Below are 14,096 nucleotides of genomic sequence, written 5' to 3'. Positions count from 1 at the left end.
ACTGCAACGGCCGGCGTCGCAACCGAGCTCTGGACCATCTTGAGGCCGATCACGTTTGTCTAATTTTAACCACTCCGCTGCGCCGTATCTTTAGGCTGCGGTACGGGCTTTTGTAATTCGATATGGCCGTGAGCTGTATCAACCTCTCTCTGGCATCGTTTTGTACGTCTATAGACTTTTTGAGCCTCCATGCCGCCGGGTTGTACCTGAGCGTCCAACCCGCCCACATTTCATATTTCGCATCCGACCATAATTCCAAACAACTTTTCGATGCTGACAATTCCGATTACGAGCCAGCTGAAGTTACCCATCTTTGATATGGTTTTCGACAGCCACCAGGTTCTGCCCTGACGACGAACCTGCGATCGCCGGGTATCCGGTGCACCAATCATCCCGTGCGTCATAAAGTTGTTGGAGACGATTTTGTTGGATGTTGAAACAAGTGTTTTCTGCTGCCGGGAACAAAACCATGCAACCGGGGAATGGGGCATTCCCTGGCCAAGCAGGTCGCATATTTTCTCTGTCAATCATCTGCTACTAAGGCGTTTCTGAGGATACATGCCAGTTCTTGGCCAAGAGGCAGTGCAACAAATGACATCTGTTTTGATTTGCACAGCCCTATTTTGAAAGACTGGCACGGCAGCATGTCGCTCAATCCTTGTCGGGCGAGAGGAGTGGAGATGGTGTAACGGTGGGGACGCGTAAAGAGCAGCGTAAAAAGGTTATGGGGATGGGTTTGATCTACCTCAGGCAACCGAACAATATTGTACAAGCATGCTTGCGGGGTTTGCTATAGGGCTTCCAATAAAAGGAGGATTTTCTCTTAGCAAATCGAGGGCATGATAGGATTACGTGGGCCAAGTTAACCATGAAGTTAACGTTACTAATATGGGAAATGCGTATCCCGGAGTGCATTTTCACTTTGCGCCGAGACCAACCATCCTGAGAGCATACTATCGTAAAAAATCCCAGACATTTCGGAACGATCCGCTACCAAAAAACAGCCCTTGAAGGCATTTGAGTTACTAGGTCTTCCCGAAAAGCCGAAGTCAACGCCGAGCCCTGTCAAGCCACGTTATACAAGGATGGTTGCAACGACTTGTCGGGGTTTTCCAAGCCCAAATCAAATTCTGCAAAGAAGTGAGAAAGAGTGATTGGCTGCGGCTGTTTCGTTCCCGTGGCGTGGCATTGTACAGTAAATCAGCACAACTCTCTCCCGTACACAAAATTTTCAGTATGGGCGCACGGACCATGCTGTTAACGTTTGCGCGGGACTTCCGCCTGTAGCCCTAACAGGCGCGCACACACGAAAAACTCTTCAACCTGTCGCCCTAAGCACCGTCACTACACGGAACGCCTTTCCTCGCAACACCCATGTATAATCGACAGATCTCCCCTTTGACGAGTTTTCCACTGATCGCGGTGAAGGAAGAGTCCGATCGGCGGCTCGGCGCGCCACCCGCATAGAGGCGCACAAGACAAGGCCCAATCTCGCGATGCGAGCCAGCGTGGCACAAAAAACTTTGCCAGCCGGAAAGGCAGGCGTCCTTCCCCGGAAGGCTAGACAATACGGTTTAAAAGAAAGGGAAATTAGGCTGAGAACCACCCGACGGTTCTTCGAATCGACAGGGCACCCTCTCACCCCCTCACACCTTCTGGGATTGCCTGCAGCGAGGAGGTAGTGCCGTTACGGGGGTTGGTTAGTTGTACGTGGACCGGAAGCACTGTGCCGGCGCGGCAGTCTCCAAAGGGTCCCGACAGCAAGACGTGGTCGGCCCATTGCTGGAGACGGCTTTGGGTAACGGGAAGCAAGAAACGTGGGCACGGCCTTGGTTCGCACCCTTGGTACACCCCGTGGACGGTGGGCCGTGGTGGAATAGTGTGACTGAGGCGCCCCATGCTTCTCACTCGCACTGGGAATCTGCGCCGGGTCTGGAGGACGGGAAGAACTCGATTGCATTCATGTCCACATTGTGGCGCTGGGCTAGCCCAGGAACCAACGGGGGACTAAGCTGTGGATGGACATGTACGGGGTGTCGCCGGCTTTTCGAAGCTTTCTACTCGCACTAGGGACGTACACCGGGGCAGATGATGTCGTCGGCATGTTAGGCGGAAGAGATGCTATTTTAGCCGGAGAGGACGGATGCGCGCGTCGGTCTATCAAGAGGCCTTTTTGTGGATGCGGTAGGCTTAAGGTGCAAACCTTGTATTTACGTGGCAGGCTGGGTATCCAGCGACTAGGAGGGCTCTAGCTGGCCTGTCCGTTAGAGGGTCTGGTCCAACCCTGTGACTATAGTTTACTGTAGGAAATGCAAGGAACGGTCCCCCGCATATAGGGAATGGAAATTCCAATACACACCGAGAAAGGAGCCCGAGGAACTGCGTTTGCCAAGACCCCTACTGGGCCATTATTTGGCCATGAGGACCGGCCACGGCGATTTCAAAGCCTACCATGACCGTTTCAACCACCAGGATGCAAACACCTCGTGTGCCTGGTGCTGGAAGCGGACCTCCCCTGATCACCCGGTGCACTGCCGCTTTTCGCGGGCGGTGTGGAGAAACTGGCCGTGGCTTGATAACGATCGGCCGGTCGGGCCGCCATATCGCGCCCAACGCTGTAAATTCTTCCAGACAAGCTTCGGGCAACCGAAAAGCTTTGAGGCGTTTTCGATAGCCACCAACTACTTCAGCGCCCGCCCCAGAGCGGCCCGCCAGCGCCCCGCGCGCCACGAACGCACTTTACGCCTAGGGACACCGATCGTAAACGACTCGAACTCTGACGAGGAATAGACTTACTGCCTTTTCACCCACACTTCACGGCACAAGCCGTCAGACGAACCCTCCGTGCACCTTAGGCACGGGGTCGCGTCAGTGAACTAACCCCCTAAGCAGGACCGGGCCCGAACCCGGTCAGGCACGATCCGCCTCTGCCCTCCTTGTTTTCCCCCTGTGTAAATAAAGAAGATAGAACGCGCGCCGAGATACCCCTCGGGAGGTTGCTAACGGCCGGCTAACAAGCCGGGCCGAGCCCGGCGTTAACTAATACTACTACTACTACTACTCAGTACTCCCAGAGCCTCAAGAATACGTCAAGGGTAGACTGCTTACCGGCCCTGAAGGATTTGCTTGATCGCATACCGGACGAAGTATCTTCCCAGAAAGCTGTCTCGTCGATTGACTCTGCGAAGCCAGTGCTCAGATTCACCCATCCGGCCTTCGACCCGTACTTTGAAGATGTCAAGATCACCGCATCTTCCACACTCGAGCCGCCAAACGCGTCCAAAATCTTTCGAGAGGCGACACACTGGCACAATTCCAAGACCTTATCGAAGCAGAAGCACAAGCCGCTAGACAAGTGGGCCTTGAAGCGTCACCAGAGGTTTATGGCGTCCACGAAAAGGTACGCCGACAGCCTTAGCACCACTGGTCCGGAAACCGTCGTTTTGTCTCGCAACGGAACCCTGATGGCTATACCAGCGTGGAAACAGCAGCTGAGGCAGTTGTCGAGTGCCAAAAATAAACAAGGCCGAGGAAAAGATTTGCGTGCAGTCCCAGCCTTGGCTCCCCGGTCGACGGAATTGGCAGCAGCGGAACAAGGATGGGCGATCGAGAAGCAGGATCTAGAGAAGGGGCCCAACCTGCACAGACGACTTGAAGCGGCAAAGCTCTATGAGTCTAATTTCGACTATAATAAGGACCTTATCGGCGACGAAGTATCGCTATATATATGCTCACTCCTCCTAGCCATTTTTGAGAAGAATGTCAAGCTAGGACAGAACAGCAAACTAGCCGATATCATCGCAAAAATCTGGTCGAGACTTGTCGTCCTAAAGTCCAAAGGTCTGCCACATAAATTGTCCTTGGAGCTGAGCAAGCTGGCCGACGGAATCCAAGCCTCGACGGAGAAGGCGAGGGTTCAGGGCCTGTATCAGGGACCAACCTCGATCGAGCACCAACTTGAGCATTATGGGCCACAGATGGAGCGCGGCTTCGATTCGGCGCCAGATTCGCGTGTCGCATTCAAGCCAGACGCATGGCAGCGCAAAGTACTTGATGCCATCGACGCCGATAAGAGCATCTGCGTCATCGCGCCGACCTCTACCGGCAAGACGTTCATCTCATTCTACGCCATGAAGAGGGTGATGCAGAGCAGCGATGATGACGTTCTCGTTTACGTTGCACCCACCAAAGCCCTTGTCAATCAGATCGCCGCCGAGGTACACGGCCGGTTCAAGAAGAACTTCAAACATCCGGAAAGCAGAAGTGTGTGGGCCATCCACACCAGGGATTATCGCGTCAACGACCCGGCGGGGTGTCAAGTTCTTATTACGGTGCCACACATTCTACAGATCATGCTGCTTTCATCGCCCAACGCGGAGAAGCAGAGGTCGTGGGCTCATCGGATCAAGCGCATTATTTTTGATGAAGTTCACTGCATTGGGCAAGCAGAGGAGGGTGTCGTCTGGGAGCAGCTACTCCTGATGGCGCCCTGCCCAATTGTTGCCTTATCAGCTACAGTGGGAAATCCAGAGGAGTTTGTGGCGTGGCTGAGAGAGTCTCAAAAGACCAAAGGACACGAAATGGAGTTGGTGATGCATGCCGCCCGCTACTCCGATTTGCGCAAGTATATCTACAAGCCATCGTCCATCAACGCCACAGGCAATTTCAACGGCTTCCTTCCACATGCTACAAGCTCGACCAATGGTCTAGACGGGGACAGCCAGAGTCCGTTTGCTTTTGTACATCCTATTGCCAGCATCGTGAATCGGTAGGAGAGCCCAGCCCCTTTAATTTCGGCGTTTTACATGCAGGTGTTGACAAACAGTATTCCAGAAACCGAGGCACACTAGATGATATCAGCTTGGAAGCTCGAGATTGCCTGACGCTCTGGCAAAGCATGCACAGGCATCAGACTACAGCATTTCCTATCCCTGAAAAGCTCAATCCCTCGCTTGCTCTGCCTTCAATAGTCAAAAAGGCCGATGTTATCGATTGGGAGTCAAGCCTGAAAGATTGTCTTTTGCCCTGGATGACAAAACCAGAGTCTCCTTTCGAGGTGGTCCGAGATGAGCTCCTGCAAAAAATGCTCGACAGCGACGGAGAGGGTTTGTCTTGCCCGATAGATAGCAAGCGGCGCCAGGTTCAGAAGAGCGAAGCCGTGGCTGATGAGTCTAATTTGCAACTCCTCTTGGATCTTCATCACAGACGAGGTCTGCCTGCCATCATGTTCAACTACGACCGCAGCGAGTGCGAAAAGATCATGCGTTTCGTGATCGCTAAGCTGGAGGAGTACGAATTAAGATGGAAAAATACAAGCAAAGAATGGTTGAAGACCATGAGCGAATATGAGACATGGAAAAGGTCGCAAGAAAAGTCGACAAAGGCTCTCGCTGCCGTCAAAAGGTCTACCCTGGACGAAGACGTCTCCAAGTTAGATATAATACGCGAGCAGACGACAAAAGACGCAAGCAAGTGGGAGTACTTCGATCCGGACCAGCCACTGCCGAGATTTTCTTTTGCAGATTCAAGAGCATGCCCGAGCGAGGATCTTGAAGGGCTCCTCAAGAGACTAAGGTGGTCGAATCTCCATCCGACCTTCATCAATGGCCTAAAACGGGGCGTTGGCGTCCACCATGCCGGCATGAACCGTCAATATCGTCAAGTGTAAGTGACCTTTTGGGCTTGAGCTTGTTATCGCATGTCTATGGCTAGCTTTTTTTTAATTCGCTCTTTCTTTAGGGTTGAAATGCTTTGCCGCCGCGGCTATTTGACAGTTGTCATTGCCACTGGAACCCTGGCATTGGGTATCAACGTGCCCTGCAAGACTGTTGTGTTCTCAGCAGATTCGGTGTTTCTTTCGGCTTTAAACTATCGCCAAGCATCCGGTCGAGCAGGCCGTCGAGGATTTGATCTGCTGGGGAATGTTGTTTTCAATATTTCCAGCCATAGATCATTCGAGATCATGTCCTCACGGCTCCCCAGCATCCGAGGACAGTTCCCGATATCGACCTCACTTGTTTTAAGGGTCCTATCACTTTGCAATGACACCAATTGCAATCGCTACTCTCTCGACACAGCACAGTCTCTACTTTCGCAAAGTCTGTTATATCTCGGCGGTCCGTCCGGAAAGTTGGCAGCGAAGCATCATCTTCGCTTCTCAATCGATTGTCTCCGAAGGCAGAACTTGCTGTCCGAATTCGGCGCGCCGCTGAATTTTGCCGGGCTGGTCAGCCACCTGTACTTCACCGAAAACTCGGTTTTTGCCTTCCATTCACTTCTAAAAGGCGGTTACCTTCACAATCTCTGTGCCAACGTCCACGAAAGGCCAAACGAGGTTGTACTTGAGCTTTTACTCGTACTTTCTCATCTCTTCTGTCGCCAGCCGTGTCCCCGATTCCGAGACAACGAGTGGCTGGAAACAATCAAAAAGTCGTCGTCCAAAGTCATTCTTCCTCCTCTGCCACACGAGGCACTGGAAATACTCCGCGAGCACAACCGGGAGACGTTGAGCATCTTCAAAAGGTACGTGCAGACGTACGTTCGTCAGCACTTAGCCAATACCCCTGACGACAGGCTGCCGTTTTCCGGGTATCGTGTCGGAAATGGCAACCAAACCCCAGCGTCCCTATCCACCCCTACGCCCGAAATCCGATCCCCATTCGCAGCACTTTCCGGCTTCGACGACTCATTTGAATCAGTCAGAGATTTGTGCACTATGCTCCGTGAGGGCGTCTTTCTCGAGGAGTCGGCCGTGCCCTATATTTGTGTTTATCCAGATGACACAGACGGGAGGCCCTGGAACGCTTATCTGTACGACTTTTTCAAGCACGGCGACCTCAAGACACTGGTTAGGAGCAATGGCATCAAGGCGGGTGACGTTTGGTTCCGCCTGAAGGACTTCTCGCTGATCTTGGCCACTATTGTCACAAGCCTGGACAGTTTTCTGAACCCGAAGTCAGGCTATCCCGACATGACAGAGGTGCAAGACGCGTTCGACAAAATGGAAGACGATCAGGATGAGGGCGAGGAGTATAACATCCCTGGCATTAAGGTCCAGCTGCCAAAGGAAAATGCCGCCAGCAAGAAAACGGCGAGAAAGGCTGTATTGGCGGACTCTTGGGATCAAGTTGAGGAGTCCAGCGAGGCTGACTATAGCTCCGAGAGCGAGGCGGATGGCGAGTCAGACAGTGCTCCTTCGGAGGAGGAAGACCGGGCTAATTTGATGAACATTCTTAAGACATTCAAGATCCTCCAACAGGGTTTTGATACCAAGTTCAGGAAGGTTTGGGCATGATTGGTTTGGTGTAACGAGATGCGCCCTATGGAGATATTGACGCACACCAACGAACACGTGCAGGCAGATTTGATTGGGTAGGAGAGCCATGTATTGTTCTAGGTGGTGCTATCTAGGCTAAAGAGCGTGTCAGCGCTTTTATCGTGCTCTTAACGCTGACTAAGCCTTTGTGGTCATGTGATACCACGCTTCTACTGATTACTGAAAGAGGCCACCAGTGTGGTAAGCTCGCACAAGCTTCGTTGTTTGCGATGTCCAAAGTTGTGGCATAATATATTGGATGAGTAACGGCTTGTGGGCAACTCGGGTCTTAATCTCTAGGCATTGCTCTGACGAGATTGTTTCTCCCTGCATCACCACCTCCAGCTTCGATCCTGGCCATGTATATGACACTGGTGACGCCTCCGGCAATGCTTTTGACAGTTGCAACGAAGATAACTCGTGGGCAAGGGTACTTTTTGCATCTCTTTCACCAACTGGAGAGACATAACCGTCAACCTCATACCTGACGAGTAACTTGAGTCCACCAAACTAATACTCAGCAATCTTGTAATGCCCAGTGCTGCCCCGTATGCTGTTCATAGTGTAGGCCTTTTCAAATTCGTGGCCGTGGCCCCGGAATTCGTTTGGTGCGACATATCGCCTGACCTCGTTTTCTTCACGGGAGAATAAAGCCGTCGTGCCGACGACCTCAATGTTGATTGCGAAATCCCCAACTCTGTTGCCCTCGATGCCAGGTTCGACAAACGACAGCAATTTCCGTATGTTGTTCCGGTCAGTCACGACATCAAATGATCGAAGGTCAACCAAGGGATTTGTAAGGAGCATGGAGCGAAAAAGAGGCTCGAGAGGGCTTTCGGGATGGCGGGCCAGATTCTGCGCCGCATAGAAGTAGCCCGTGTCCTTTTTCAGCCTGGTGGGCCCGGTAGGTGGTGACCATTTGGCGGGGCTACCCGGAACGGCTATGGTTGGTGTGGGACATTCGATCCAGTTGTAAGAGGCGAGGTGACTGAACTCAGTGATGCCGGTATCGAGAGGTAGGACCAGTGTTTCGAGGCTTGAGAAAGGGATCTTAGCAAGTAAGGCCATTATTGGAGTGTATTGATCAAATCAACATGTCTCATGGGTATAGCAGGCGACAACGTACGCGTGGACACAGGATCTCAAGTTGAATTTATATCCCAATTATTAAACAAATACCCTGAGGGGTAGTTTTCTTTATCAGGTTCTTTTCGCTGTAAATTCACTACCCTTGTGCTTACTCTCCAATCACAGGTGCAATTGGTCACTGCCACCGTGTGCATGTAATGTAAAATAGACCCCCCTGATAAAAGGGCCTCCTGTATTTGGAATGTTTAATGGCGGTGGCTAATGTTTGCGAAACGCTTGCGCCTTTACAGATGCGGCTACCATGATGTAGTGGTCATGCAATACAGCCCCAGCATGTTATCAGGTCATTATGAACCAGTTATCTTATTTTAAAAACCGTCCATCTCCAGCCTAATAGGTTCTTGATTATCCAGGAGGCCCCCCATTTCCATGGTACGCTATCTATGGGGCGTTAAAACGCGGGGCCCGGCGTCACATAATGATGGTGGGGTGATGAAATGGATTTCATGCACTGGATAAGTGATGGTAGAATGCGCGGCTGGTCTAAATTGAAGCGTCCAATCCCTCGCGAACCACTTGCGATCCTCGAAAAGATGGTCTGTGACGTATTGAGGAGCGGCATGAGGCAAATCTGTCCACGAGTAAATGTCATAGTTCAAATCCCTAACCAGAGAAAATGGTATAAATTAGGTGTTTGCAATCGAAAGATTAGTTTACCAGAGATAGTTGTCAAGGAAAGCTTTGGTGCAGTAAGTTAGTGCAGTACAGGCCATTGATGGTTTTAAATGTATGGGCAAAGCTTGAGATTGAACAGAAGCCAAACACACTGATGGAAGTGACAGAAAGTGCAGCAGTAAAAAAATACCTGAATCAAGTATCGAGTGCCCAGACAATGAGACATCTTTTCCCACATTGTCAATATGCAGATGATAAGAGGCAGTGGGCGATGAGGGGGCTTTACGCCCACTAAATCAAACTGATGGGCACATGAACATCATTTCCTTTAAAGCAATGGTTGGCTGTTATTATGCAGTTGGTAGGAGAGTCCAGAGATGCATGCCGAGACACGGCTCACCACACAGGAGCTGTGCAGCACTGCCAACAGCGTTACATTGTATTCAATCACAAAGAAAGGCAACACTACCTTTTGTTTCCTTTTCCCATGTTTCCAGCAGCCCCTCANATCACATCGATTTCTTCTCAATACCGCACCTTTCCAGGCAGCTTTCGACCCCAAGAGCAATGCTAGTGGGAATCGCCTTGCGCACAGCCTCGAGGTTTTCGCCAGAAATCGACTGCCCGAACGCGGCGGCGATCAGGTCGTCCGTGAACGCGATCGTCTGCTCGACCACCTGGCCGGCGCCGGGATCCTCGCTGGAAAAAGCAGCTACGAAGACGGCATCGGAACAATCAGGGTTGAACTGCGTGTGAACCGAACCTTGATAAAAGGGCGTCATTTGGTAAGTTCCAATCTCGTTTTTAATGACGCGGGGCTTTCCTTCGCCGTCCACGATTCCGTTTTCGGGCATCATTTCAGTAACCAGACGTCCTTGCACGACCAGTTGCAGCTCTGCCGATCGGGGGTGGGTGTGGAAGGTGTTGAGGCCACAAGCTGTTTCCGGGTTAGAAAGTGGGTCGGACCGGGTCGTTTCATTGGTGGGGGAACGAGGTTAGAGAGCAGACTTACGTCCCACACGACCAACGGCCATCCCAGAACCCGTCCCGACCAAGGCGGGAAAGGTTTTGCGGTTTGCGACTACAAGCATGCCGCCATCGCCGGCGCCTTCCTGGGTTTGGTTGAAGTTGAACACAAACTGAGAATCGTCCGGGAGAAGGTTAAACCGGTCCGCGGCGCTTTGGAATTTGTTAGCAAACACGAGTAAATAAAGGCAAACGCGAGTCTCAAATCCCCTATAAGGCAAAACACTTGCCTTGATGCGAGAAAAAGTTGTTGCGTCAAGCTGAGGTCCTGCTTTGCTTTTTCTTCGCGATTGTCGGGGCTCTGGGAAGACGTGGCCAAAGGCGGAACAGACTGAGGCGTGCAGCGGGCTCCCAGAATCGAGGTTGCGTCTCCACTAAGCGCCGAGCATTCCGTCGGTTTTGGGGACGCTTGAGCCGAAGCTAGTATCGCAAAGATAGAAAGAAAGCTGGGGACTGTAAAAGCCGAGATGTGACGCATAGCGAATGATGAACCAAGATAAATGAAGAAGCTAAAAAAGTAGGAATAACAGATTAATGCAGAAGCCGGTAGTGAACAGCGCGTAAAAGAATGGAATGCGTTGGTGCATGAAAGAAAAGACGCACATCACCTCTGCTGTTCCACCTGCCTGGGAATTGCTTCTTTTATATTCGAGTCTCACCGTGCAGCTTTTGGATCTCGGCATGCGAGTTTCTTGAAAGGTAATCGCGGTCTATTACCGGTCCGCGGGCCAATTTCAGGACCGGATCTCTTTCGGGACTGGTCTTTCTTTTTGGGTTATCTTCAAGTCGACTTAGCCTTGACATTGTGGTACAAATCTTGCCCCGTTATACTTAACACGATCACTACGTGTCAACTCGTTTTTTTTATTTTTAAAGCGTGCCGTGGCTAGCTTTGGCCTTTTGTTCTAGAAACTCCAAACCCCGAAACCACTTTAGGCTGTTTTATTAGATAAACGTTCGTAAATCTCTGGTTATGTTGATCGGGCTGTCGTCCTTACAGTTGATACTTTACACGCGGGGTTTGCATTGGCGCAGTTTCAGCTAGTCAAGGTCCAAATCTGGGCTATTTCCCCAAAACGGGCTGCCATCACTGCGTCCAAAGAACTATTTAACGAATTTAAAGTTGAACGTGCACTACGCTCCTGTCGTATCGGGAGCATACATTCACAAACCGTAAAACTCAAATCTGATACAGTAAACATTCCAGCCCGAATCAAATGTCTTCTCGTACTGCGAAACCAAATCGGCCCGACTTAAACCGGCCAAAGGATTCCGGAAAAGTTACACCTGACGCAGTATGGACCAAAATACATCGCAGCCTCATTAGTGCAAGTGTATTAGATAAAGCTGGAATGGTATATGAAGTTTTCCCTAACTTCGTCGCCGTGCTTGGAAAGCTTTCTCGACCTGAAATCGCCGAGCTTGCACGTCAAACTGACGAGGTACGTCGACGGCGAAAGGGCTACAAAACTCCCGTCGATGGACATCGTATCAAGGCAGGCGGGTCCGGTGGGATAATGGACCGGACAAGCAACGCAAGTGACATTTTAGAGCATCCCTCAACTGGGGAGCCGAGGTCTGGGGCCAGGCACTTGTCTGTGAAAAAAGAACATGAACAAAATTATCGACCTCCCGTCAACAATGCAAAAGAGGGAAGAAGTCGCTCCCAGTGTCAAAAAACAAAAAAGACGATGATGAGAAGAGAAACGCGAGCAACATTTCTCGCCCTTTGGCACAGCCAGCAATGACCACCTCAGAGGGAAAATACGCCGAAAAAACAGACGAAAAACTGCCAATAAGACCAATTCTCAAAAAGGAAGGGACAAATCGTGTCCGATTCGATCCCGGTGCGCAGACCAGAACGTTGCCCAGGGAAACAAGCACAGAACAGGGAAAGAGAAATGTGCACGTAGGACGCGGAAATTACAGTGAACAAAAAGATGACGGTTATCGTCAATACGAATGGGAGAAGGCCTTTACAAGGGAGGATTCTTGTAGGGAACGTGTAGACAACAGACATGAGTCTGTCGCGTATGGTTCTTCTCGGGAGCGGAACCGGGATCGAGATGGAGTTCGGCCGAGCACGGAACGGCGTTTGACCAGCTTTAGAAATTATCATGGTTTCGGAAGAACCGATGGCAAGTACACGTCTCCGAAGCACGAGATAGAAGTGTTCGTCACAGGCCGGACCACCGACTATAGGATACAGATTGTCGTAGAATATAAGGACCTTAGCAAGCATGTGAGAAGATAGTTGNGCGACCTCAAGACACTGGTTAGGAGCAATGGCATCAAGGCGGGTGACGTTTGGTTCCGCCTGAAGGACTTCTCGCTGATCTTGGCCACTATTGTCACAAGCCTGGACAGTTTTCTGAACCCGAAGTCAGGCTATCCCGACATGACAGAGGTGCAAGACGCGTTCGACAAAATGGAAGACGATCAGGATGAGGGCGAGGAGTATAACATCCCTGGCATTAAGGTCCAGCTGCCAAAGGAAAATGCCGCCAGCAAGAAAACGGCGAGAAAGGCTGTATTGGCGGACTCTTGGGATCAAGTTGAGGAGTCCAGCGAGGCTGACTATAGCTCCGAGAGCGAGGCGGATGGCGAGTCAGACAGTGCTCCTTCGGAGGAGGAAGACCGGGCTAATTTGATGAACATTCTTAAGACATTCAAGATCCTCCAACAGGGTTTTGATACCAAGTTCAGGAAGGTTTGGGCATGATTGGTTTGGTGTAACGAGATGCGCCCTATGGAGATATTGACGCACACCAACGAACACGTGCAGGCAGATTTGATTGGGTAGGAGAGCCATGTATTGTTCTAGGTGGTGCTATCTAGGCTAAAGAGCGTGTCAGCGCTTTTATCGTGCTCTTAACGCTGACTAAGCCTTTGTGGTCATGTGATACCACGCTTCTACTGATTACTGAAAGAGGCCACCAGTGTGGTAAGCTCGCACAAGCTTCGTTGTTTGCGATGTCCAAAGTTGTGGCATAATATATTGGATGAGTAACGGCTTGTGGGCAACTCGGGTCTTAATCTCTAGGCATTGCTCTGACGAGATTGTTTCTCCCTGCATCACCACCTCCAGCTTCGATCCTGGCCATGTATATGACACTGGTGACGCCTCCGGCAATGCTTTTGACAGTTGCAACGAAGATAACTCGTGGGCAAGGGTACTTTTTGCATCTCTTTCACCAACTGGAGAGACATAACCGTCAACCTCATACCTGACGAGTAACTTGAGTCCACCAAACTAATACTCAGCAATCTTGTAATGCCCAGTGCTGCCCCGTATGCTGTTCATAGTGTAGGCCTTTTCAAATTCGTGGCCGTGGCCCCGGAATTCGTTTGGTGCGACATATCGCCTGACCTCGTTTTCTTCACGGGAGAATAAAGCCGTCGTGCCGACGACCTCAATGTTGATTGCGAAATCCCCAACTCTGTTGCCCTCGATGCCAGGTTCGACAAACGACAGCAATTTCCGTATGTTGTTCCGGTCAGTCACGACATCAAATGATCGAAGGTCAACCAAGGGATTTGTAAGGAGCATGGAGCGAAAAAGAGGCTCGAGAGGGCTTTCGGGATGGCGGGCCAGATTCTGCGCCGCATAGAAGTAGCCCGTGTCCTTTTTCAGCCTGGTGGGCCCGGTAGGTGGTGACCATTTGGCGGGGCTACCCGGAACGGCTATGGTTGGTGTGGGACATTCGATCCAGTTGTAAGAGGCGAGGTGACTGAACTCAGTGATGCCGGTATCGAGAGGTAGGACCAGTGTTTCGAGGCTTGAGAAAGGGATCTTAGCAAGTAAGGCCATTATTGGAGTGTATTGATCAAATCAACATGTCTCATGGGTATAGCAGGCGACAACGTACGCGTGGACACAGGATCTCAAGTTGAATTTATATCCCAATTATTAAACAAATACCCTGAGGGGTAGTTTTCTTTATCAGGTTCTTTTCGCTGTAAATTCACTACCCTTGTGCTTACTCTCCAA

General features: G+C 51.0%; 2 protein-coding genes across 2 annotated transcripts; one reads left to right on the top strand and one right to left on the bottom strand.

Annotated features, from left to right (window-relative positions):
- Positions 1 to 1,085: 1,085 nt before the first annotated feature.
- On the top strand, positions 1,086 to 12,803 carry PpBr36_11362 (uncharacterized protein; the record flags this gene model as incomplete). The annotated part of the gene is made up of 6 exons (XM_029898464.1): positions 1,086 to 1,140; positions 3,163 to 4,768; positions 4,834 to 5,664; positions 6,178 to 7,259; positions 11,848 to 12,347; positions 12,375 to 12,803. Coding segments are annotated over 6 exons (4,503 nt in total), but the record flags the coding sequence as incomplete, so codon positions are not given.
- On the bottom strand, positions 9,589 to 10,909 carry PpBr36_11363 (uncharacterized protein; the record flags this gene model as incomplete). Its single annotated transcript, XM_029898465.1, has 4 exons — positions 9,589 to 10,016; positions 10,092 to 10,315; positions 10,709 to 10,731; positions 10,823 to 10,909. The coding sequence occupies 4 exons, from the start codon at positions 10,907 to 10,909 to the stop codon at positions 9,589 to 9,591; spliced, it is 762 nt and encodes a 253-aa protein (XP_029743212.1).
- Positions 12,804 to 14,096: the final 1,293 nt, after the last annotated feature.

Source organism: Pyricularia pennisetigena (genome assembly GCF_004337985.1).
Source record: "Pyricularia pennisetigena strain Br36 chromosome Unknown Pyricularia_pennisetigena_Br36_Scf_21, whole genome shotgun sequence".
Classification (NCBI taxonomy): domain Eukaryota; kingdom Fungi; phylum Ascomycota; class Sordariomycetes; order Magnaporthales; family Pyriculariaceae; genus Pyricularia; species Pyricularia pennisetigena.
This window is presented reverse-complemented; position numbering and strand designations above follow the sequence as displayed.